The following is a 27,418-nucleotide window of genomic DNA, read 5'->3' on the forward strand; positions in this document are numbered from 1 at the left end:
TCTTTCTTTCTTTCTTTCTTTCTTTCTTTCTTTCTTTCTTTCTTTCTCTCAACCTATATTTCTCAAGTGTGCATGCGTGCCATATTTCTGTACACATAATGCTGGGAACTAGTGATGAGCTAAACATAAAAGGTCCTGTTCACAGGCAGTTTTTATTCTAACAGAGGAGTTAGGCAATAATCAAATGAATAACAAGATCATTTTAGAGAGTGATAATTACCTGAGAGAAAAGCAAACCAATAACAATTTAGCCATTTAAAACAGTGGTAAGATAGCGTTATGCTTGGAAGGCTATCTTCTCTTTTAAGGTAAGGTCATCTATTATTGATTTTTTTTTTCCATGAAAGGTTCTCTTTGCAGTTGCATATTCTGTTTTTCTTATTACTACTGAAATATAAAGGTGACTAGAAATTGCAGTCTGCCAATGTTAACATTTTCATGATGGCAACAGTTAAACAATGGCTTTAGATCAATGTTACATGTTACCTACTCACTTCTAAGGAAACAACCCAATGACCATTTGATTTTTTTTCTTTACATCCAGAAATGTTGGCATTGGTTAGGAACAAATATCCCACCCATCATCATCTTACCATTTCAATATGGGAAAGATAATCTTCACTTTGTAAAATCATCCCCTTTTGGTATATTGCATCCACACTGCGTTTTCCCTAGAAATGGGATGAATTTTATTTTCGTTAAAATATTATAGACAACTTTAATTTCATTCCCCCAAGAAGCCAAGAAATATAACTGTCCCAGCAGACCCAGGAGGAAGGCTGTGCAACAGCCAGAGGCTTTGCATCAGAGTATGCCTGGAGGCCAATACCTACTGCATTTATGGCGGAGTTATACTTCACTTGCTAAGCACACTTACACAGGTGCACGCACACAGAGGATGTAGGAACCACAGACATGAAAAGGGAGAAAATGGAGACTATTTGAAAAGATAAACTCGAAAGCTCAAAAAGTATATATCTTGATTGAATTACTGTCCAGAGAAGAGGGGAGGTATACGGTTCCGAATTGGTCTTAAAAATGCATACCTTTTTACTCAAGTAAATGTAAGAAGCATGCTAAAAGCAAGGAGCCTTCTTGGAAATGAGGAAGTGTTTGTGGAGAAGAGACAAATATGGTTACTTTCATGCTTTTGTAGGTAACAGCAATCCTTTAAAGTGTGCTGTCTGCAGACGTTTTCACAATGCAAAAGTCCACATTTTTTCCTATTCCATTTTTCAGGCTGCTAGAAAGTTACTGCTGAAAGTGTTGCAGATTCATATTAACAAAGGCACAGTAGGTACTGAAATTCAGTCATCACTGTCAGTAGCTAGGTGGCCTCTGAGAACTTTTTTTTTTCATGGCACGTATCTGTTCCCTCGTCAGCTTAGAGGGCAAATTGATAACCTGAGGTGTTTATCGTTCCCTGACTTTCACAGCACTTTGATGTTAGGGGGCACCTAAGTTAGTCTCTCGTGTGTGGGTTCTACCTCAAAGAGTGTGAAAAAATAGGAGACTTCATTTCGTGGAGTATTTCACATTTGAATATGACATTAGGTTAACTTGAACATTTTGAGTTAATTTCTAAAAGTCTGTAAGTTCCAATTTCATAATTCCAAGGAAGAGGCATGTATTTTTGCCGTTTCAGAAACAGATTTATCTAACTCTTACCCTTTTTTGCATAGAATTATATTAAAAGCTAATTAAACAAGAGAAAAATGTTTTTTCCATTAGGAATTAGAAAATATAATTTTATATTTACCATTTATGATACATTGTTTTCTTTATTATTCTCCACAACATTGAAAAATGATGGCAGGTTATTAGATCATACAATTCCAGGTACAAAGTGAGTAGCTGGTGAATTTTGTTGAAAGAATGAACTAGTGAATATAATTCTGAAACAATTTAAGATGCCTTGCCTTTAAAAAACCTACCTTAAGCATAGTGAATTTGCTTTTTTTGTTTTTTGTTTTTCTTTTTTGGAGGTGGAGTCTCACTCAGTCGCCCAAGCTGGAGCGCAATGGCGCTATCTCAGCTCACTGTAGCCTCCACCTCTCAGGTTCAAGAGATTCTTCTACCTCAGCCCCCAAGTAGCTGGAATTACAGGCACGTACCACCACACCCAGCTAATTTCTTGTATTTTAGTAGGGATGGGGTTTCACTGTATTGCCCAGGCTGGTCTTGAACTCCCTAGCTCAGGCAATCTGCCTGCCTCAGCCTCCCAAAGTGCTAGGATTACAGGCGTGAGCCACTGTGCCCAGCCAGTAAATTTGTTAAAAGGCATATATTTCATTTAGAAAGCACTTCATATAAGTTTTAAAGTTACTTAAAATATGGGCCCAGCTGGGTGTGGTGAGAGTAGCAATGACCCAGGAGTTCAAAGACCTTGACTCTAGGCCAGGCACCAATAATAAATAATCGGATGGCCTTGAGAAAGTGACATCTCTGCTGGGTTTCAGTTTCCACATGAGTGACATGATTGATTTGGAGCAGGTTACTTCTAATATTCCATGCAGCTTCAAAATTCCACAACTACATAATTCAGATTAAGGAATTTGGACCTGAATTTAATAGACACTGATCCAGTACCAATATATGCCAGGTAATATTATAAGCACTTTACAAAGTATTTAATGATATAATAATTTTAATTGAAACATAGACCGCATATGGGGTAGTATTTCCTGCACTATAAAGTATAAACAAATGATAATAATTGTACTAAAAATCAATATAAGTTATTTAAAAAACAGAATAGAAATAAAATAATGTTTGGAATTGGAAGAAATATAGGAATGAAATTAGTTATTCCTTTTTTTCCAAAAGATAGCTGAGTAATTTAATATCAGATAAAGTAATATCAGAGCAAAGAAATTACCAGCAATAAAGAGAGGCATTACATAATGATAGAAATGTCAGTTGAACAAGCTATAGCAGTATTAAATGTGAGTTCATTTAATAACATAACTTATTTTTTAATTTTTTAAAATTTTTATACATTCAGGTGGTATGTGCAGTTTGTTACACGGATATATCGTAGTGGTGGGGTTTAGGCTTCCATTGTACAAGTCACTCAATTAGTGAACACTATACTCAATAGGTAATTTTTCAGCCCTTACCTCCTGTCATCCTCTCTGCTTTAGGAGTCACCAGTGTCTGTTATTTCCCTCTATACGTGCGTATGTACCCACTGTTTAGTCCCCACTTGTAAGTGAGAACATGCAGTATTTGATTTTCTGTTTCTGAGTTATTTCACATAGGGAAATGACCTTCAGCTCCATCCATGTTGCTGCGAAAAACTTTAAATTGGCCAAAAAATTATATGGTCAAAATAAGTGATTTAATCTTTATTTGACTTGAGAGAGTACACTAGATTACACATGACTTCACATCTGTCTCATTATAAATGACTTGGCTGCCATAAACTTGAATGTTCTCACATATTAAATCACACAGGAGAAAACTTTTGTGAATCAAAGACCTTCTGCCTGTATTACATCTTGATATAATACTCATTATGTTATACATATTTCAAGTGCACAACTCATTTGGGAGAAACAAGCTGGAAACCATTGTATGTTCACAGTAGAACTTCTAAATATCGGAGAGGCTTATTTCATGTATACAATGGGCACATGGTTGCCTGAAGGTTGGAACAAAAGATAATACAGTGAAAGACAGTTTGATTGGAAAACTACTAATAGGTTTCAGTTTCTAGGCCTGGTTGAACAGTCCAACTCTCAAGCTAAAGGGCTGGAAATGGATGGAAATTTGTCAAGTCAGGCAATTTCCACATCTTGACTTGCTGCATGGACCATTGTTTCATTACTTTGACAACTGCCAGGACTTCAAGCATTTTCATCCCCTCCCCAACCTCCTTTACTTCTACTCCTCCTTAAGGTCAAGCTCAAGAACTAATTCCTCTGAAAACCTCCTCCCGAGTCAACATTTCTGGCTCCCCTAAAAGGTCTTCCATCTTCACAAAGGGTTGGACAAAGATTCCATAAATGCTTCTAAAACACCTGGTATAGATCTCTAAAATATTTACATTATTCAACCTAACATATCAAATTACATTATTGGTCTATAGTCTTTCTCAGTGAACTGTGAGCTCCTTGAGAATAAGAATGATGCTTAACTCTTTTTTGGATCCCCAGTATCTTGCATGATACGTGACACAAATGACATGCATTGTTTGTTAAATCCATGAATGCATGGGTGGATGACAGTGGTAAGTCATTTACTATTAAAATGGTTGGCACCACTGGATCTCCATGCATTATAATTTGGTTAGGAACTGTGATGAGAATTGACTGTGCTCCAAGAAAGGCCATGGAGTGAAGGATGTATTTCTTGCACATTTGCAGAGTATCTTCATAATCAACAATTTGGTTTAGGTCATTCTCCCCCACTCCACACTGAGAATAGTAGAGAAATTGAGAGAAAATGAAACACATTAAAAAAAAATCTATTCTGCCGGGTGCGGTGGCTCACACCTGAAATCCCAGCACTGTGGGAGGCTGAAATCCCAGCACTGAGGTCAGGAGTTTGAGACCAGCTTGACCAATGTGATGAAACCCCATCTCCACTAAAAATACAAAAATTAGCCGGACAAGGTGGTATGTGCCTGTAATCCCAGCTACTCAGGAAGCTGAGGCAGGAGAATCACTTGAATCTGGGAGGTGGAGGTTGCGGTGAGCCGAGATCCCACCATTGCACTCCAGCCTGGGTGACAGAGTGTGACTCCATCTCTAAAAAAAAAAAAAAAAAAAAACCCACAAAATCTATTCAACAGATATTTTCTGAACAGTTACTATCCAAGGTGCTGTGTGTCCTAGGCAGACCCAGATTCTACCCTCAAGAAAAATATAGTTTAGATATTTAAGAAATTCTCGTAAAGGAAGAAAGCAATACATGATATAAAAGACTTCAATGTTTACCAAAATGAAAGAATATGTAATAAAGGCTATAGAATGGTCAGAGATGTCAGAAATAAATTTTCTGGATTCCCAAGAAGCTCTCACTGTGCAGGAGAGCTAGGTTAGATCATTATGGCTCACAACCTGCTCTCAGCTAGAAAGATCCTGGATCCAGAGACAGTCAAGTCCAAGGAGATTGGCATACATGCACACCAAGCTTACCAGGGATTGAAAAACCAAAAGGCCAATGACTATGTGAACTAGATAATTAATTATGATTTAAAGATGGGCCCAGAGTAAAGGGATCTGGATGGTACTGGAGATACTTCAGTCACACAATACAAACGTGCAAGCCAGACTACCAACACAGCCTTTCTCTCCAAGAGCATAGACCAGATGCAATATTTCCCATTCTTAGACGGTATTGGATAAATAAGGATCTGGTAGATACAGATATATGCTATCAGTGGTAACTATTATGAGATTTCAGAAAGTTAAAAGGTTGCATTCAGCCATAAACATCAAGGGACACTTTATGGAAGAATTGGTAGTCCGACAGTGTCTTTGAGATTGCTTAGAGTTTGCAGTGGTGACTTGGGGAAGAACATTGCAGACAGAGGGGAAAGCTTGAACAAAGAAAGTGAGTGGTTTATTTTTGCTGGAATTCAGGGTATACAGTGGAGGATAGTAGAAAGTTATGAGAGAAATTGGAACCAGATCATAGAGGGGTCTTGAAAACTAGTTATGAAGTTTAAATGTTATTCTTTGTGTAAAGGGGAGTCATCATAGCAAAAAGCATGATTAAGGCTGGGCATGGTGGCTCACGCCTGTAATTCCAGCACTTTGGGAGGCTGAGGTGGGCAGATCACTTTTGGCCAGGAGTTCAAGACCAGCCTGGCCAACGTGGTGAAACCTCATCTCTACCAAAAATTCAAATATCAGCTGGGCGTGGTGGCAGGTGCCTGTAATCCTAGCTACTCAGAAGACTGAGGCAGGAGAATTGCCTGAACCTGGGAGGTGGAGGTTGCAATGAGTCGAGATCGCACCACTGCACTCCAGCCTGGGCGACAGAGCTAGACTCTGAATCAAAAAGAAAGAAAGGAAAGAAAAAAAAAAAAAAAAACATGATTAGAACTGTACTCTGAGAAAATTAACTTGGTTGCAGCGTGTGAGTTGGCTGGGAGGAGGGAATCCTAGCTGCAGAGGCCCTTGGGAAGCTACAAAATCTATATAGGAGTACTGAAACTAGGACAATATTGGTATAGGTGAAGCAGAAAGAGACTTGAAGGTACAAACCAGGAAGTATCATAGCATTTTCTTTGCACGCACACACATGCACACACACTCCAAAGCAAAATATAACCTATAACCTATGTAACCCAAATATATAAAAGAAAATCATTCTTTATTTCTATGAAATGCTCCATTTATAAAGAACAGAAGATTGGAAAACCATTGATTCATGTAGCCAATTTAATTGATTTTTAGATAATCTAAATATCAAATTTGTTAAAAATGGAATTTCCAAAGCACCAACATAGTGGGTATCCATACCTAAATGGACAACTTCAGGGAAAAGAAAAAAATATCCTACATAAGTAAATGTTTTTCTTTCCCAACATGACTAGGTGATTTCTCCAAATTGACTTTCTTTTAAATAGTTTCTAACGTTAGCTAACCCAACTAATAGGAATGTTGCAGAAAACAGAAACAGGAGCTTTGTGAGAAGTTTGATTACCTGTATGGCATTTTGGAGGAGAGGAAGAATGAAATGACCCAAGTCATTACCCGAACCCAAGGGGAGAAACTGGAACACGTCCGTGCTCTGATCAAAAAGTATTCTGATCATTTGGAGAACGTCTCAAAGTTGGTTGAGTCAGGAATTCAGTTTATGGATGAGCCAGAAATGGCAGTGTTTCTGCAGGTAAGTGTCTTTTTGGTACCAAAGTAACAACCCAAAATGTGGGTGCTGGAAAATCAGTTATCACATTTTTATTATTTAAGTACATTTCAGTTTTTATTTATTTTACCAACTAAAATATAAACCCCATATACTTATATATTCATCTATCTAACAACTTAAAAACCATGTCTATGATACTGCTTAAATCTAAGAGGGTTCTGGTATAAGACAGCAGTTATTTGTGACATTTAGAAACTAAGCTATGAGATTCTCAGAGTCAACAAAGGAAATAATTGTCTTACCACTGTCTTTTAAGAAAATAATTTAAGTAAGACTATCTCTTGTTTGCTTTCACAGAATGCCAAAACCTTGCTACACAAGTAAGAACTTTTTATTTTATGGAAAAATGCATATTTTCACCTTTACCCAAGGCTATCTAGTTTTAAACAGTGACAGAAAGTGACAACTTGTCTTTGTTGCAGAATCTCCGAAGCATCAAAGGCATTTCAGATGGAGAAAGTAGAACATGGCTATGAGAACATGAACCACTTCACAGTCAACCTCAATAGGGAAGAAAAGATAATACGTGAAATTGACTTTTACAGAGGTTTGTTATTCTTTTGACCATTTGGCCAAAGCTGCAGGTGTGTGAAAGCTGCCGAAGAGTCGGGTGGGAGGAAATCGGGGATTCAGAATCAACTCCAGAATCAGTCGACAACTTTACAAGGATCATATCCAATGTGAAGCTCTATTTCATTACAGGATCACATCATTTGTTAACAGTGTTTATTTAGCTTTGCATATATGGTGCCCTTTTTTTTTTTTTTTTTTGTGGACTTTCACTCTGTCGCCCAGGCTGGACTGCAATGGCACGATCTCGGCTCATTGCAACCCCTACCTCCCTGGTTCAAGTGATTCTCCTGCCTCAGCCTCCTGAGTAGTTGGGATTACAGGCACCAGCAACCACACCCGGCTACTTTTTGTATTACTAGAGAAATAGGGTTTCTCCATGTTGGCCAGGCTGATCTTGAACTTCTGACCTCAGGTGATCCACCTGCCTCAGCCTCCCAAAGTGCTGGGATTATAGGATGAGCCACTGTGCCTGGCCTGGTGCCTATTTTAATGTCAGGTTGAGTATTTGACTCTGGATGAGCAAATGCTTCACAATTGATGATAATGATGATATCTGAACTTCAATCCTATGCACAGCGTTAGCCAAAATTATGTTAAATGTCAGCAGGAGCAAGGTTAAAGATGAGATAAAAACAATACATAAGAGGCATCTGGGATAGGTATTGCAGCAAATCAACCTAATCAAACTTCAGAGGATAAGAACAGTAACAACTCATAGAATAAGTCACGGCCAGGCGCGGTGGCTCACGCCTGTAATCCCAGCACTTTGGGAGGCCGAGGTCAGCTGATCACCTGAGGTCAGGAGTTTGAGAACAGCCTGGCCAACATGGCAAAACCCTGCCTCTACTAAAAATACAAAAATTAGCTGGGTGTGATGGCCAGCGCCTGTAGTCTCAGCTACTCGGGAGGCTGAGGGGGGAGAATCGCTTGAATCTAGAAGGTAGTGGTTGCAGAGAGCCGAGATTGTGCCACTGCACTCCAGACTGGGCGACAGAGCAAGACTCAGTCTAATAAATAAATAAATAAATAAATAAATAAATAGAATAAGTCACAACCTGGACATAAACCTGGGTCTGTGTGATCAGTTATACTCCATGAGCTGTAACCACATTCCTACCTTTTGGCCCAGAAATCCCATTTCTGAAATTTTGTCCTGATTAAATAATTGAAAAGTGAAAAATAATCTTGGAGCTGACCAAAACTTTGATCACCTTGACTCATGCTAGCCCATCTAGATGTTCACACCCCTCAGCTAGACCACTAGTAATACTATGAGGCTGCACCAACATCCACAGACAAAATTTTAAAGGCAAATCTTCAGGACATATCTTTTTAAAACATCGCTTAATATTGTCTGTCCTTAATGTCGCCTGAGGGAATATTAAGATCAGTGGGTCAGGAAAAGAGTCACGGCGTTCCAGCACTTTGGGAGGCCAAGGCGGGTGGATCACTTGAGGCCAGGAGTTTAAGACCAGCCTGACCAACATGGTGAAACCCCATCTCTACTAAAAATATAAAAATAATTAGCCGGGTGTGGTGGTGTACGCCTGTAATCCCAGCTACTCCAGAGGCTGAGGCAGGAGAATCACTTGAACTCAGGACGTGGAGGTTGCAGTGAGCCGAGATCGCACCACTGCACTCCAGCCTGGGCGACAGAGCGAGACTCTGTCTCAAAAAATAATAAATAAATAAATAAATACATACATACATAAAAGAGTCATGACATTAATTATGGCAAAAGTCAGTATTCACTGAACAACAGAGATAGACAGCTAAAATGACAAAAGGGTTTTGTATGTTTTCTAAGATAGGGAAGAGAGTTGTACTTCCATTTAATGTGACAGAGATAAATAAGTGGCAATCTCAGGCCTCTGGGAGCTTGTAGATGTGGCAGACTGTAATAAAAATGTGGACGGGCTCTGGAAGGTGAGGGGCATGATGCACAGCAGAGGTGAAGGCTTTGTATTGGGGAGGAGAACAAGGAGGATGGGGATGGTTCCTTCACATTTGTCCAGTCCACATTCCACTAGAAGCCCAAAGTCCTGGCATGGCACACTTGGACCACTGTCAAATGTCTGTGGGAGAGAACTTCCCTAGCCTTGACCTTAACTGGGGCTATAAGCACTGGCCATTAACTATGTCCATGGCTGCAGGGATAGTTATAACAATTTACAAGATACCTTACCTTACCAGAAGATGAAGATGAAGAAGAAGAAGAAGGCGGAGAAGGAGAAAGAGAAGGAGTAGGAGAAGTGGGAGGAGAAGCAGTAGAAGTGGAAGAGGTAGAAATTGTTCAAGCAGAGTTTCCAGGAGAAGATGAAAGCCCAGAAAAAGCTTCAGAGCTCTCTCAGGTGGAGCTGCAGGCTGCCCCTGGGGCACTTCCAGTTTCCTCTCCAGAGCCACCTCCAGCCCTGCCACCTGCTGCAGATGCCCCTGTGACACAGGTAACCCCCGCTGAGTCTCTTTCTGCAGGGCACATTGGTGTGTCTCCTTACTGAATAGCCTAAACAATTTACCCTACTCTGCCTTAAGAAAAAGATAACTATATGCCAGACATTTGTATGTGGTAGATAAAATATTTCAGGACAGTCCCCATGTCGGGGAGAAAAGTCCTCTAGGTAATTCAACAGGTTCTTCGTTGTTATTGTTAGTTAACAAAACTTAATTTAATACAGCTTTCCCACCAGTAATGCCCTCAGATCTAAGGCAATCTTTGTCTGAAAATCATGTGTGTGTGTATGTGTGTGTGTGTGTGTCCATATCTGTGTGTCGTATTAATTCATTGAAAGCTGATATCATGGGAACTGGGTCTGCTCTTTGCTACTTAGTGAATGTAGATGTAGGGTATAGGATGAGAAATAAACAGCATATAGGGTAAGAAATAAAAGTGATTATACTTTCAGAACTTTGAATTTTCTGTAGATAATTGAGGGGGTAAATAGAGAAACTACACTAATTTATGTTCCTGTTACTTACCCTGAAATACAATTTATGTATTTTTCCTTCAGTGAGCAAACAATGAAGCCTGGTTTTCTATGGATTTGTCATTTGGTGAGATTGTGTGTTGACAGAATTGTTTAAAACATATCTTAGGAAATAATCTCACCCCAGATGCTACATCTAATTGTTTGACCTCGTGTTTCTAATACGTCACTGTCCAGTTTTCAAGCCCTTGTGCAGACTCCATGACACTTCAGCAGACAGGATCACAACCTGTTGAGCAGGCAGTGCAGACTCATCAGAGAGGAGTCCTGCTTCTACTACTGCTTTTGAAGTGGATTGAAACTCCAGAGGGGAATCTCAGAGATGGAATTGTATTTCCATGCTCTGTCTCCACAGGAAACCAGGCTGAAATGACATTTATAGTCTAGAATTTTTCAATTCTGAGCATCCCAGTTGTACTAAAATTGAAAAAGGTATAGTAACTAAGTGAGGGTTGGACTTAATCCATAAGATTAATTTTTGTTTTTTTATAATGAGGCTTTGGGGACTCACATATAATGCCAACAAATTATTCTAGTCAATAGTTTGACCCTTTTCCCATATCTGATATTTTATAAGCAACATTCACTGAGGTTTCTGCGTTCTGCCTGCCTGGGCTCCCAACGAGTGAAAGACAAGCTCAGAAAAGAAGAGGTCACACATCCAGATGCTGGACAGAGGGGCACTGTGGGCACCATTCTGCCCTTAGCGCTTCCGGAGGGTGGGATGAACTAAAACGGCCACCAAGGCACTGCATGCAGGGAGTGCGCAGTGTTCAAACCCAAAGGGAACTAAAATCGACTGCTTTTTCTTCTTCTTTTTTTTTTTTTTTTTTTGCTTTTGAATTTATCTGTTCTGATTAAGGGGGAGGTTGTGCCCACTGGCTCTGAGCAGACCACAGAGTCTGAAACTCCAGTCCCTGCAGCAGCGGAAACCGCGGATCCCTTGTTTTACCCTAGTTGGTATAAAGGCCAAACCCGGAAAGCCACCACCAACCCACCTTGCACCCCAGGGAGCGAAGGTCTGGGGCAAATAGGGCCTCCAGGTTCTGAGGATTCGAATGTGCAGAAGGCAGAAGTGGCAGCAGCCGCAACGAGTGAGAGGGCAGCTGTGAGTGGTAAGGAAACTAGTGCACCTGCAGCTACTTCTCAGGTTAGTGATGATGCACTTGTGTCTATGTTTGCCCGTGCCCCCTAGGGTCCCACTGAAACAGGCCACAGCAAGAAGAAAAAGGGCTTTCAAAGGGGCAGAGAGAAACCTCAGCCAGGGGAAAAGCACAGAAATGACTCATCCCCCAAATGTTGGCTTGTTTTGAGCTCTACATAAAAGAAAACATAAAACAAAACAAATTTGAGTTCACTCTGCTGGTGCGTGGTGACCTCACACCTGCCTTCCCAGGGGAGGGGCGCAAGTGAGCCTGGCCCTTAGGCATGCTGCTGAGCGCTGCTTCATCTGCAGTGACTGGCTGTGTCCCTCCCTAGTCCTCCTTACCAGTGGCCACTTGCCTTTGCTCAGCCTTCCCTGTGTCCTCCTTGGGCTTCCAAAGACTAATCCCCTGCTTTTGTGTCATTCCCAGCAACCCCCAAGGAGCACACTTGAATTGAGCTTTAAGTCTGTTCTGGAGAATAACCTCTGATTCATGGATTCTTGGAGTGTGCTTGCTACAGCTAGACAGAGACAGTCTTGACTTGATTAAACCTGTGCTTCCTAAGCATGTGCTCCTGGAAATGGAAAAAGCACAGGTGCTCCTCCATAGAGATTTTTTTCAAGAGACTCTTTCTTTATATAATGAGTTTGAAGTCCATGCCTTCTCCCTAACACTTGGTTAGATGTTTGCATGTCTCGAAGAGTCCACAGAAGAAATCTTTTACAATTTCTTCACAAGGAAGAATGTTCATGGTGACTCCATACTCATGAGCATTCTTAAATGATGTGTGAATGTTGCCCAGGCAAGAGGCTGCCAGAAAGCACTCTCCAGTTCCATGCTCCTGGGTCATCAGGTGATTGATTATGAACCACAAATAACATGTTCTCAAAAATCAGAAAATGACTTATTATTTTGTTTGTATCTGCTCAAGTAGACTTCAGTTCCAGGAGGTAATAATTTTGGAAAATTAAAAGTGACATGGTTTGGGGTTGGATGTTTATTTTCACAGATAAAAGTGACAAAAATAAATGTTTAGTGTGAAGAAATCTTCTGAGGTAGTTTTTAGGTAAAAGATGCAGTAGACTGATTATTTCTACAAAATGTGTGGCAATTCTTATTCATGGTGGTAGAAGCTGAGTGTGGAGGGGCTGTTTTCTGAAAACAGCAGTGTACTACCCCATGAAGAGCATGCAGTAGGGCTCAAACCAAAATGAAAAGTCCATTGAAATCATGTTGAAAATAATTATTTGTGATAATATCAGTGAAGCTTTCTTCTTGTTTTCTCACAGGAGTTAGTAATCTGCCTAGCGCTTTTGGCTTTTCTTATACTTCACTACATCTGGAGTCAGATTCAGTGCTTGATTTTTACTTTAATGGGTAGGAAATATTTTCTTTTCCCTTGACTAACATTTCACATAGTTTCTTCCATAATGTTCCTCTTCTGTAGGCCCAGAGATTAATTTCTCCACAAATCTTGAGGCTCAGTCCTCCCAAAATAACATTGTTCTCAGATTATACTGGAGGTCTCAAGCTCCCACAATGCAACCGCCTCAAGACCTCTTCCTGAGGAGAATTGCTCCATTATCTATTCCTGCATGGAGGGGAACCTTGACCAAGAACAGTGACTCCATGGGCAATTATTCAGTAATCCAGCAGGAGCAAACCCTCCAGAATGGTCATTAGGGGAGACCAGTTTCAAATGTCCATAATGCCATGAGGACTTACTGCTCGTAGAGAAAGGAGCAGCAAAGGACTTCTGCAGGAAAATGCAGGTTTCCATAGATTAAGAAGAAACATTTCATCTGCTTACACCAGAGATGCCCAGGAGGTGGCCAAGTGACTCCTGGTGGGATGCTGTTCTAGGCAGTTCCTATGCAGGTGAGCAGGTGGGTTCTCTTTGAATCCTCAGACTCTACAGAATTTCTCCTGGGAGAGGAGATCTCTGAGAGAAAGATGCCCTGAGTGAAGAAGTATCTGGGGAATTGCAACCACGTGAGACCTGAATGAATTAACAGCCAGAGGATCGATGTGCACTTACCAGCCATCAGGAATTAGAACCAAAGAACTAAGCCATAAAGTCATCAAGCAGTCTGTGTATATTATTTTCTAGTCGCCCTTCTCATAGCCAAGCCTTTGCTTGATTGCTGTTATGAGATTTGCTTGAGGACTGACATCCTAATCCTTTAATACCCTTTTGAAAGTTCTCAGTTTAATTAATAATATTTAAAGAGCCCAACTTCCATGTACTTTTGTGTAAATGACTCTGCTAGGCCTGAGACCCAGCTCCCTGTGCCTGTAACTCACAGGCAGTTCAGGGTCAGTGGTGCTCAAAGGCCTTGGCTATTTCTGGCTTACTGACTTTTCACTGGGTTGACACTGACTCTTCTGGAAGCTCCCATCATAGACTTTCTGCCTCATTAGCCATGTGCATAACAATGGCGGTGGTGTCTCCATTGGTCTCTGCCGTGTCTGCAACTGTGTGTGAGCAAGACCTGCCCACAATGTCAGCTGGAAACCTGTGCACCCTAGAGTGTCCCAAGTGTCCTTACAGTCTGCTCAGCTGCCCAACTCCTCCAGACATTATCTTTGGTAAAGAGGAGTGGGAGGATGTATTGGCCATGGACTCAGGGGGGCAAATGGTGAGAGAGAAAACTCCATGCTTTATTGGAGCCAGGACCTAATTGTGGATCTGAATAATTGTCTGAAGGGTTCTGTTTACATTCCGAGAATTCGGGTTTGGGGCTTTGTCACTACATATATGTCTTGTATTGCTTCTCTGAGGCTGCAGAGGGAGTGTCATGCTTCAAGGCTGCCATCCACTGAGCCCATGTCATGTATGCTGACATCCACATGCCTGCCTGGGGAGAGGAGGGTGGGTCAGGTGGAGCAGGTGCGGGGAGGGTGTTGACATCCAGTATTGCAAAGAGCCTTGCTGTATAGTTCTTGGTGTTTGAGGAAGGGCCTTTCACATAGAGAAGGACACCTATTCATGATGGAGTACTACTCTTTGATTCCAGAAATGGGATATGGGCAGGTTGATAGAGACCTCGCTATAGCAGCAAATTCCCGGCCTCTGAGAATTTTTTGCAGGCCTGATTCAGCTTCACCACTTCAGAAGCCAGTTTACCTGATTTATATTTGTCCAGTTCAAGGTTAGAGTGTTGGAATTTCACTTTTCATCACTAGGCTTACCTTGAACATTTAAGATGTGGTAAGAGTTCTCCTTGATTCAGTGGTGGTCTTACATCTCTTTACTAGGTGGTCCCATGTCAGAGTAATGTTGCCTTTAAAACTCAGAAGCATCTCAGGCTCACTTGCTGACCTGTAAACTATATTCAGCCCACAACAGCTGAACTGCAAACCTTTTAGAAGCAAATGCTCTCTTTCTTGGTGCTTTACTCATATCCATGTACACAGTGAAACATGCCCTTGATTTTACTGCCTGTGGTTTCTGGTGCTGAACAATTTCTACTTTATCATGTACCTTCTCTCTTCACCCAAGTACACAGGCAAAAAATCCTTTCATGGCAAAAAACAAACATCAGCTTCCTCTGCCAGTGATGGACAGGACCACTGCTTCTTGTTAGATCAGAAAAGTGTTTTAGCTCCCCTTGGGCATTCTCTAAGAAAAAGCAAGGTTTGGATTCAGTCTTGTGGTGAATTTGAACTCATCAAAGGCCCCAGTTTCCTCGGGCTTCTACAGGATGCACTTGGAACCTCCGCACACCCCAGTCCTCCCAGCAAACTGTGCAAAGCCCTCACTCATGAACTGATCTTTAGCTGCAGAGTCATCCTCTCAGTTTCTGCCCTTCTCAGCCAGGCCTGCTGTATTCTCAGTCAATGCAAAGAGAATTTGGTAGAAGTAACCTTTGATTTACTTCATATGTTAATTTTAGAATTTATTTTGAAAGAATGACGCCGTGCCCTAGTCAACCTCAGAAAACAAGGCATGAATAAGCTGGGAGAAGGATGCTGTGAGACGGGTTGGCTGCCTTGGAAGCAGTCTCTGTGAAGCCGTTTCTCTTGGGCATGCCTTCTTATGGCCATTGCTTTTCCAATCTGCTTCCACCCCCCACCCACTCCCCATGGACAGTTGGGCATTTTACTGGGGCTATGTGTGGCAATTAAATTGTATAGAGGTGGGAGCAGCAGCAATGAAAGCCCCCTCCCAGTTCTCCTTCCTCCCTTTCCAGTGCAGCTTAGTGGCCTCACCTGGAAGAATTTGCCCAAACCATTTAATCGGAGCTAAGCAGGGAACAGGTGTTTCCAGAGAAATGTGTCTTTATTTGGTGGATTAACTCAGCAGCTGCTCTGGCTGATACTTGAGCTGGACACAGCAGCTGCCTCAAGGTAAGAGGATCTCTCCACCATGTGTGTGCACGCGCACACACACACACACACAGACACAAACACTCCAGCCAGAGCCAATTGCTTTGGAGATGGGGACTTTGGCGTTGAAATCGTTGCAATTTCTGCCTCTATATAGAACCACAGCTCAGTATTTCACCAGAACACAAAGTTGCTGTGATAAGAGGCCCTAAAAGCTTTACTATATCATAGCTATTTGTTGTTTCAAAAAATCCACTTTTCACATTCTATTCTTCAAGCCTGAAAAATAGACAAACAAATTGGGTAGAAATTTTGCCAAAGCTCAAGACTGTGGAAGGATCCAGAAGTTAGAAGAAAGGACTTCAGATCTGGTCCTGGAGCTGCTTCAGTGTCTGACTCTGGGCATTTAAGTTCTTTGAGCCTCAGTTTTCTCATCAGGAAAATAAAGAGACTACTCAATGAATAGATTCATTTATTTTCACATGGGGCAGTGTAAAATCTACTCCTAGGAATTTTATAATTGGTTTCAGGTATTTTCATTGGGAGGGTTATGGACTTAGGCCTGACACAAGTCATTATGAGTGACAATAATTACAACATATTCTCAGTGAGATAGAGAGTCCACTGCATTTCTCAAAGTACATTTCTTGACTTGAAGCTCTTACATAAATCCCAATGTCCCAAAAACATTTCCAGATTTCTCCCTAGGCACTCATTTAGCTGAGTGTTTACACAGCTGCTATTACCTCCTTCATATTGCATGAACTCCACATCCATGATGACTCTACTCTGAAGTTACCTAAAGGTACTTACAGACCTCACTGCTCAGTATAGCAAAGACAGGATGTACACAGCAGAGGCAGACACAGAACATTCAATGGATGAAGAAATGAAAGTTGTAAAAAAAAAAAAGAAATGAAAGATGTGATTTTTAAAATCAACTTTATTGAGATATACATACACTAAAATTTACCTTTTAAGTGTACAGTTCAGTGAGTTTGGACAAATATGTAGCATTGTATAGCTACCACCACAGTTAAGATGTAGAATATTTTCATCACCTCAGAAAGTTCCCTCATGTGTCTTTACCATTATATCCCTTCCCTGCATCCTTGCCTCTGGCAACCACCGATGCATTTAATTGTCATTATAGTTCTGCCAGTTCCAAATGGTCCTGTGAATGAAAACATACAGTATTGTATGCTGTTATAACTGGCTTTTTTTTTTTCACTTAGCATAATGCTTCTGAGATTTGTTTATTTTGTGGCATGTATAGTGTCTCAGTTCTTTTTATTCCCAAGTGGTATTCTATTGTGTGGGTATGTCACTAGTTACTTATCTATACATCACTTGATGGATGTTTGTGTTCTTAGCTGCTTTGACTATAATAAATTAAGCTGCTGTGAACACTCACATATAGGTCTTTGTGTGAATACATGTTTTCATTTCTCTTGAGTAAATGAAGGAGTGGAATTGCTGGATTGTATGGTAAATTTGTGGTTAACTTCATAAGAAACTGTCAAAGTAGTTTCCGTAGTGGTTATTCAATTTTTTCTGTTTCCACCAGCAAGGTAAGAGAGTTCTACCTACTCTACGTTCTACCAGTGCATGGTATTGTGTCAGTCTTTCATATTTCAGCTATTCTGGGTGGATGATTATGCATGATATCTCTTTATGGTTTTAATTTGCATTTTGACAAAGACTAATGGTTAGCACCTTTTCTTGTACTCACTGATCATCTTTATATATTCTTTGGTGAAGTAACTGTACACATCTTTTGCCCAACTTTTTATTCAGTTGTTTATCTTCTTAGAGAGAAGTTCTTTATGTGTTCTTGATAAAATTTCCTTATCAGATAGATGTTTTGCAAATAATTTCTCCCAGTCTGTGGCTTTCCCTTTCATTTCTTTTAATTTTTAGTTTTTATTATTTCAATATGTTTTGGGAGAGCAGGTGGTGTTTGATTACATGAATAAGTTTTTTAGTGGTGATTTCTGAGATTTTGGTGCACCCAAGCAGTGTACACTGTAGCCAATGTGTGGTCTTCTATCCCTCCCCAACCCCTACTCTTTCTCCCAAGTCCCCAAAGTCCCATATATTATTCTTATGCATTTGCATCCTTATAGCTTAGCTCCCACATATAAGTGAGAACATATGATGTTTGGTTTTCCATTCCTGAGTTACTTCACTTAGAATAATAGTCTCCAATTCCATCCAGGTTGCTGTGAATGCCATTACTTCATTCCTTTTTATGGTTGAGTAGTATTCCATGATGTGTGTGTGTGTGTGTGTGTGTGTGTGTATCACATTTTCTCTAGCCTCTCATTGACTGATGGGCATTTGGGCTGGTTTCATATTTTTGCAATTGTGACTTGTACTGCTATAAACATGCATATGATGCATGTGCAAGTATCTTTTTCATTTAATGACTTATTTTCCTCTGGGTAGATACCCAGTAGTGATATTGCTGGATCAAATGGTAGATCTACTTTCAGTTCTTTAAGGAATCTCCAAACTGTTTACCATAGTGGTTGTATTAGTTTCATTCCCACCAACAGTGTAAATTGTTCCCTTTTCACCTCATCCCCACCAACATTTATTATTATTATTTTTAATGTTTTGATTATGGCCATTCTTGCAGGAGTGAGGTGGTATCGCATTGTGGTTTTGATTTGCATTTCCCTGACAATTAGTGAGATTGAGCATTTTTCCATATGCTTGCTGGCCATTTGTATATCTTCTATTGAGAATTGTCTGTTCATGTCCTTTGCCCACTTTTTGATAGGACCGTTTATTTTTTTTCTTGCTGATTTGTTTGAGTTCCTTGTAGCTTCTGGATATTAGTCCTTTGTTGGATGTATAGATTGTGCAGATTTTCTTCCACTCTGTGGGTTGTCTGTTAATTCTGCTGATATTTCTTTTGCTGTGCAGAAGCTTTTTAGTTTAATTAAGTCCCATCTATTGGTCTTTGTTTTTGTTATATTTGTTTTTGGGTTCTTGGTCATGAAGTCTTTTCCTAAGCCAACGTCTAGAAGGGTTTTTCTGATGCTATTGTCTAGAACTTTTATGGTTTCAGGTCTTAGATTTAAGATGGATTTAAGATCCATCTTGAGTTGATTTTTGTATAAGGTGCAATATGAGGATCAAGTTTCATTCTACTACATGTGGCTTGCCAATTATTCCAGCAACATTTGTTGAATACGGTGTCCTTTCCCCACTTTATGTTTTTGTTTGTTTTGTCAAAGATCAGTTGGCTGTAAGTATTTGGCTTTGTTTCCGGGTTCTCCATTCTGCTCCATTGGTCTATGTGCCTATTTTTATACCAGTGCCATGCTGTTTTGGTAATTAAGACCTTCTAGGATAGTTTGAAGTTGGGTAATGTGATGCCTACTGATTTGTTCTTTTTGCTTAGTCTTTCTTTGGCTTATGAGGCCTCTTTTTTGGTTCTATATGAATTTTTGGATTCTTTTTTCTAGTTCTGTGAAGAATGATGGTGGTATTTTGATGGGAAGTGCATTGAATTTTTAAATTGCTTTTGGCAGTATGATCACTGATTCTACCCATCCATGAGAATGGGTTGTGTTTCCATTTGTTTGTATCATCTATGATTTCTTTCCACAGTGTTTTGTAGTTTTCCTTATAGAGGTTCTTGGTTAGATATATTCCTAAGGGTTTTTTTTTTTTTTTTTTTCAAGTATTGTGAAAGGGGTTGAGTTCTTGATTTGATCAAGAACAGCTTGGTTGCTCCTGGTATATAACAAAGCCACTGATTTGTGTACGTTAATTTTGTATCCTGAAACTTTGCTAAATTCATTTACCAGTTCTAGAAGCTTTTTGGATGAGTCATTAGGATTTTGTAGGTATACGATCCTGTCATCAGCAAACAGCAACAGTTTGACTTCGTCTTTACCAGTTTGGATGCCTTTATTCCTTCTCTTGTCTGATTGCTCTGGCTAGAATTTCCAGTACTATGTTGAATAGAAATGGTGAAAGTGGACACCCTTGTCTTGTTCTTGTTCTCAGGGGGAATGCTTTCAACTTCTCCCTGTTCAGTATTTTGTTGGCTGTGGCTTTGTTGTAAATGTTTTTTTATTACCTTAAGGTATGTCCCTTCTATGCCAATTTTGCTGAAGGTTTTAATCATAAAGAGATGCTGGATTTTGTCAAATGCTTTTTCTGCATCTATTAAGATGATCATGTGATTTTTGTTTTTAATTCTGTTTATGTGGCATATCGCATTTATTGGCTTATGTATATTAAACCATCCCTGCATTCCTGGGATGAAACCCACTTGATCATGGTGGACTTGATTTTTAATATGCTATTGGATTCAGTTTGCTAGTATTTCATTGACGATTTTTGCATCTATGTTCATCAGGGATATTGGTCTGTAGTTTTCTTTTTTTTGTAATGTCCTTCCCTGTTTTTGGTATTGGGGTAATACTGGCTTCATAAATGATTTAAAGAGGATTCCCTTTTCCTCTCTCTTTTGGAATAGTGTCAATAAGATTGGTACCAATTCTTCTTTGAATGTCTGATAGAATTCAGTTGTGAATCCATCTGGTCCTAGACCTTTTTTTTGGCAATTTTTTTATTACCATTTCAATCTTGCTGCTTGTTATTCATTTCTTAGAATATTTTGAGGAGCAAACATTTTTAGTTTTGATGAAGCCCAATTTATTTTTTTCTTTATACTTTGTGTTTTTTATGTCCCATTTAAGAAAACTTTCCTTAACTCAAAATTACAAAGATTTTCTCCAATGTTTTCTTCTAGAATTTTTATAGTTTTAGCTCTTAAATCAGGTCTAAGATCATTTCATTAATTTTTGTGTAGATGAGGTAAGGAAAGTTTGTTATTTGTTTTTTGATATAGATATTCATTTGTTTCAGCACTATTTGTTAACAGGCTATCCTTTCCTCAGTGAATTACCTTAATACTTTTGTAGAAATTCAATTGACCATATATTTGTGAGTCTATTTCTGGACTTTGTATTTTGTACCATTGATTTGTATGTATGATATGTAAGTTTGTCCCTTCCCCTATACCACAGTGTCTTGATTATAATAGCTTTAATAGAAGCCTCCAAATAAGTCAGTGTAGTCTCCAACTTCGATATAGTTTCTTCAATGTTTTGATTATTTATCTTTGGAAAAAAAACAGCTTTTGGCTTTATTGGTTTTCTCCATTTTGTTATCAGTTTTTCTATTCTATTCATTTCTGCTCTTAATGATTTTCATCCTTGTGCTTACTTTGGGTTTAATTTTCTCTTCTCTTTCTGTTTATTAGGGTTAAAGCTCTGATTATTAATATGATATTTTTCTTGCTTTCTGATATAAGCTTTCAATGCTATAAAGTTACTTCTCATCACTGCTTTTGCTGCATCCCACAAATTTTGACATGTTGTATTTTCATTTATATTTAATTTAGAACATTTTCTAGTTTACTTTGTAGTTTCTTCTTTGACCCTTGGGTTATTTAGATGAGTGGCATTTCATTTCCAGATATTTGAAGATTTTCAGATATCTTTCTTTTTGACTTGCAGTTTAATTCTGTTATGGAGAGAGACTAGAATATACTTTATATATTTCCAATCCTTTTAAGTTTATTAAGATTTGTTTTATGTCTCAGAATGTGATCAACCTTAGTGAATATTCCACATGCATTTGAAAACACAAGTGTTTCTGTTGTTGGATATGGTGTTCTGTACTTGTCAATTAAGGCAGTTGATTGATAGTGTTGTTTAAGTCTACTATATCCATATTGATTTTCAGTTTACCTGTTTTGTCAGTTTCTGAGAGAGAAATTTTGAGATCTTTGACTAGAATTGTGAATTTTTCTATCTTACTGTATCAGTTTTTGCCTCATGTATTTGGAAACTGTTTAGGTACATTCATATTTAGCATTGTTTATTTATTTTCTTGAAGAATTGATCCCAAGATAAGTGTTTTCCCTGTTGAAGTCCAGGGTTTATTTCCCAGGCTTTCAGAAACCAATACATGTGTCCCCAGACCTGAGGCTTTCTCATCACTCAAGGTTCAGTGCCCTTGAAAATATTCATATTTTCCTAAGCCAGGTTGGATAATGGGCCAAAGTTCCAAGGAGGAACAACCTTTGTGAGCCCCGCATCTCTACTGAGTGTAACCTGCAAAAAGATAAAAGCATTTTTATGCAAATGATTTTTGAGACCAAGCTATGCATTCTGATTTCAAGTGCAAACATCCACTCCAGCTGCCACTAGAGACTGAGAGGTGAGAGATGCAGGAGCCTAGAGGGCCAGGAAGCTGCTTTTTTTAATTTCACAAGATATTACAAAGCATTAAAAAAAAAACTAGAGACTAAGAACATGATTTCCCATGAGTGTGACTATAGGTCTTGGGTTCTTTGAAATGATCTATTTAATTTTCCAAAACAAACAGAAGTGAATGAAAATTTAACTCTGTTCTCTAAATTTAATTGAAGGATTCAGGGTGTCAAATTATTTTCAAACAGAGATCCCTACTGAGAGCAATTGCTATGTGTTTTACAAATTAGGAGATTCAAGCTTACAAATTGTTGATATGCCAGGTGCCCTGACTGTGCTGGAATTTCAACTTGATAAAAATAGAGAAAAACTGATCAGCCCTCAGGATTGGCCTATATTTACTCCAAAACATTGTCCGGAGCCTAATAATCCTGGAAATTATAAGAAGCTATGGTAGTGAGATGCAGACATTCTTACCCAGAAAAAAAAAAATTGTAGGAGAGGGTTTTTTTTAACAAGTAAGTTTGAATGAGACCATTACATTAACATTATTAATACTTTTTCATTTGTACCCTACAACTGCAATATTGGTTTTCTGGGCTTTTTTTTTTTTTTTTTTCCTGCTGAGAAAGTGCCAGATATTGGGGGCTTTGAGGAAATTTACATCCAGGCCCCCACAGCTGGGCTGCCATCTCCTCAATCTCCTCAAGGCCCCCAATATCTGTCACTATATCTCTTATTAACTGTCAATTTGGGGGTTTTACCAGAAGGACAAAAACAAAGTCAATAATAAAATTGTAGACTACATTTCTCAGGATCAAATGGCATCCTAAGTTAATGTCACTTTAATAGGAAGCTAAAATGGATGTATCCATTTTAAAGAGGAAAATATAATGTAAATTGTGTGTGAGTAGGGTAATGAATTCATTCATTTCCCCTGGCAACCTGTGCCTACGACTCTACAATTCCATGAACGCGAGCTCTGGGAGAACTCTCTGGGGGAGCTGTTATAACATAGCTAGCTGAGCTAAGCTTCCTGTGTTTTCAAATTGTTTATTATTCTGATTTAACCTAAGACCTTTGTTAGTGTTGTACATCCTGTGGTTTTTTTTCTGTGTTTATATGTGTATCTCAGTGATTTCCATGGTACACCTTTTCTCCCATTACAGCCCACGAAGTGAGGAGTTAGTCCACCAAGGTGTTAATGCATCTCAAAAAACGATGGCACGTGGCATTGACTGTAACTAATGTGTGTCCATTACTTTATCATCTACAAAGGCTTTCATAAGGATTCTCTCATTTAAACCTCACAACAGCCCACTACAGTAGGAACTGTTTAACTTCCTCATTTTATAGTGGTGGAAAATGAGGATTCTAAAGGAGGCGTGACTTGCTTAGGATTACAGAGTAGCTGGGAGCTTGTTGCCTTTCGATCTCTCATCCTCCACCAAGTGGGGCATGCAGTGTAATGGAAGCCAAGCAGCATCTAAGAAAAGTGGATGAATCCCCACTTCACTTTGGTTAATGGGACTGAGGCAAAAATCAGCATGACCACGGCCTCTTCTGCTTTGACTCACCACTCAGGCTAGATCGGCACAGTCTCACAAGCACAGGTGGGTCGTTTCTAGGCCTCCACTACTGGCAGGGATGTGGCTGTCCACTGCAAATGAGGGCAAGCCGATCCTTCAGTTGCATCCTGTGGTGTCAACCAACCTGCCTGTCTCTCTGCCTTCGGTGGAGAGACTGATTCTGTCCCGAGTCTCAGGTGTGCAGCAGCACCAGCTGCCCTCTTTCCCTTTGGACTTCTGGTCACTATGAACAAATCTCGGCACTTTATCCTAGAGTTACTTTGAGCAAGGTCCTCAAACTTCCTGAGTCTGAGCTTTTCTGTAACTTATAATAATACTGTCGACCTCCCATGGTTCTTAAGGGCAACCTGTTGGGTCTGTTTGCTTAATGAAATGTAAGAAACCCCTCTCTGTGAAGAATTAATGATCTAATTCTTTGCAATCCAGTTCTCTTTTCAGGAAGAACAAGAATACATACACACTCTCTACATGACCCACAACTGTCAGCTCCATATCTGAGAAGAATGCTGGCTGCAAGTTTTGCCAGGCTGTGCTGTCAACTTCCATAACCTGTCCTCTCCACCCTGATCCCATCAATTCCTGGACAACACACCTGACACAAACCAAACAGTACACACCACAGCATCCTTCTTCAGGTCAGGAAGAAGTGAGATTAATTCCTGCTTGCTGGATGGACCTCAGGAAATTATTCTCGTTTCCGATTTTCTCTTAGCAAGAAGGAGGCAGCTGATGGCAACAAAGCCCCCCAGTCAGTTCACTCCACACACCCCCTTTATCACTCAGTGTGTATGGCTGTGAATCCTCCCAAGAAAAAATGCTTTTCTTTTTTTTAGAAAAAGGGTCTATCTCTGACATCCAGGCTAGAATGCAGTGTTGTGATCATAGCTCATTGCAACCTTGAGCTCCTGAGTTCAGATGATTCTCCCACCCAGACTCCTGAGTAGCTAGGACTACAAGCACGTGCCACCACACCCAGCAATTTTTTTTTTAAGTTTTTTGTAGGGGTAGGGTCGTGCCATATTGCCCAGGCTTGCCTCAAACTCCTGACCTCAAGCAATCCTCCTGCCTCAACTTGCCAAAGCACTGGGATTACAGGCACACACCATCATGCCTGGCCAAAAAATGCATTTTAGCGAGGGTTTTCCTTCCAGAGCTCTTTTTAGGGGTTCCTATTTTCTGCTTCCTCTAGCTGTGCTGTATTTTCACAGCTCTACATTTAATTCTTAACATACCTTGATTGCTCTGTCCCAAGCAGAAACGTCTGCATTTCTGTGAAAGAGACACCCATGATGGCAGAGCTGTGTAACAGAGTTTCTAAGGCTTTGACCCTTGGCCTTAAGTCAGAGATAGTGCCTCAGTTACTTCTCACCATGGGTGACTGGCCTGGGTTCTTGGCTGTACTCTCCTTCCCGGTTAGGAATCTGTAACACCTAAACTATCCAAGAGCCTGAGGTTCAGGAATGCTAACTAGGGGAGCAGGCCAATGCTTGGGCTTGGTCTTTCTGAATAAACATTCTAAACATGGTCTCAGCATTCCTACTTACACCTGTTTCTAGCATCTGGCTTTGGTTCTCTGACCCAGCCTAGCAGGTGCGAGATGGATACTGGGTGATTGCCCACTCAGCAGCCTTAAGTGTAGCTGTACCCCTCCTGTCCACATTCCTTTAAGGCAAAGGCATTTCATGATAGATGGGCAAGGGTTTCTTTAAATTGACCCAGAAAGACAGGCATTTAACATGCATTGGTAAGCAGATCCTGTGTCAGGTTGAATTTCTGACTGGCATTCCCTGCAGCACTGAGAGATTGAGGAAATGGCAGCCCAGCTCTGGGGGCCTGGGCATGAATTTCCTCAAGGCCCCCAACATCTCCTCAATGGCCTGGCATCTGATCCCTCAGGATAAGGCATGAATATTTCTAGGTAAAGTATTATCTGGCAGGGGCATACATGAGGCCATCATTATCCATTAATGTCTTCATTGCAATGCATCTTCTCAGCTTGATTGCTATCACTTGACTGAGCCTTAAGGAATGGAACACAAGACAGGTAAGCGTTAGTGGATCAGAGTCATGGATGATGTAGAGAATGATCATTTGGGGAAGGGTTGATGCTGGTATGCCATGGAGGCCCTGGGAAACTTAGAGACTCAAAGGCACTGCTCACTGATTAAAATAAGCTCACTCTTCTACTTTGGGGCAGCTTAAAAAAATAATGCCCCCGTCACCCTCAAATGTGGCTACCCAAACTTGTGCCAGAGTGAATGTCAGGAAAGCATTTGTTTAGTTTCATTAGGTAGAAGAGGTGGGGTGAGATGCATTTAGGTAAAGGGGGCTACTGGCATTGACCCCCAAGCCCAAACAAACACATATCCACCAATCTGCACCCAGTTATGTCCCCTATGCTAAGATCCTGGGGACTAATCTGTACTCAAATGAATTTTAAAGGTATTTTCATGCTTTCACTGTCAAGAATCTTGCCATGAGACACACTTTAGCTTTAAAAAAATCACTCATCATCTGGGCTCGGACAGGGGCCGCCATGGGGAAGGTGAATGTGGCCAAGTTGCGTTACATGAGCCGAGATGACTTCAGGGTCTTGACTGCGGTTGAAATGGGCATGAAGAACCATGAAATTGTTCCCGGCAGTTTGATTGCTTCTATAGCCAGCCTTAAACATGGTGGCTGTAATAAAATTTTAAGAGAATTAGTGAAACATAAACTCATAGCTTGGGAGCGTACCAAAACTGTCCAGGGCTATCGGTTGACAAATGCAGGATATGATTACCTAGCTTTGAAAACACTTTCTTCTAGGCAAGTAGTTGAGTCTGTTGGAAACCAGATGGGTGTTGGCAAAGAATCAGATATTTACATTGTTGCAAATGAAGAAGGACAACAATTTGCATTAAAGCTTCACAGACTAGGAAGAACCTCGTTTCGAAATCTGAAAAACAAACGTGATTATCATAAACATAGGCATAATGTGTCTTGGCTTTATTTATCTCGTCTCTCTACCATGAAGGAATTTGCCTATATGAAGGCATTGTATGAGAGGAAATTTCCAGTTCCAAAGCCAATTGATTACAATCGTCATGCAGTTGTCATGGAACTCATAAATGGTTATCCACTATGTCAGATACACCATGTTGAAGATCCTGCATCAGTATATGATGAAGCTATGGAACTAATTGTCAAACTTGCAAATCATGGGCTGATTCATGGAGATTTTAATGAATTTAATCTCATTTTGGATGAAAGTGACCATATCACCATGATTGATTTTCCACAAATGGTTTCAACTTCTCATCCCAATGCTGAGTGGTATTTTGACAGAGATGTTAAATGCATTAGAGATTTCTTCATGAAACGTTTCAGCTACGAAAGTGAGCTTTTTCCAACCTTCAGGGATATCAGGAGGGAAGACACTCTTGATGTGGAGGTTTCTGCCAGTGGCTACACGAAGAAAATGCAGGCAGATGATGAACTGCTTCATCCATTAGGTCCAGACGATAAAAATATTGAAACAGAAGAGAGATCTGAATTCTCATTTTCAGATGGAGAAGTGGCAGAAAAAGCAGAGGTTTATAGGTCAGAAAATGAAAGTGAACAGAACTCTCTAGAAGAATCAGAGGGCTGCTATTGCAGATCATCTGGAGACCCTGAACAAATAAAGGAATACA

The 27,418-nt window shown here is 40.1% G+C and overlaps 1 protein-coding gene and 1 pseudogene across 9 annotated transcripts in view; both read left to right on the forward strand.

Moving 5' to 3' along the window:
- Window positions 1-27,418, forward strand: part of TRIM55 (tripartite motif containing 55) — a 72,460-nt gene that overhangs the window by 29,623 nt on the left and 15,419 nt on the right. For 3 of the 8 annotated variants that reach the window (XM_031935870.1, XM_031935869.1, XM_023222385.1), the window contains 5 exons: window positions 6,610-6,843; window positions 7,180-7,202; window positions 7,305-7,429; window positions 9,649-9,899; window positions 11,302-11,589. In XM_031935870.1, coding sequence (XP_031791730.1) covers window positions 6,610-6,843; window positions 7,180-7,202; window positions 7,305-7,429; window positions 9,649-9,899; window positions 11,302-11,589 — 921 coding nt within the window. Of the gene's footprint in view, window positions 1-6,609; window positions 6,844-7,179; window positions 7,203-7,304; window positions 7,430-9,648; window positions 9,900-11,301; window positions 11,590-12,013; window positions 13,471-27,418 lie in introns of all 8 variants that reach the window. The other 5 variants (XR_004229035.1, XR_004229034.1, XR_004229033.1 and 2 more) reach the window with 5 other exon arrangements.
- LOC111549240 lies at window positions 24,989-27,417 on the forward strand (annotated as a pseudogene). Its single transcript, XR_002733655.2, has one exon. The product of XR_002733655.2 is annotated as a serine/threonine-protein kinase RIO2 pseudogene (transcript).

The sequence above is a fragment of the Piliocolobus tephrosceles genome, chromosome 7 (genome assembly GCF_002776525.5).
Source record: "Piliocolobus tephrosceles isolate RC106 chromosome 7, ASM277652v3, whole genome shotgun sequence".
In the NCBI taxonomy this organism is placed as follows: domain Eukaryota; kingdom Metazoa; phylum Chordata; class Mammalia; order Primates; family Cercopithecidae; genus Piliocolobus; species Piliocolobus tephrosceles.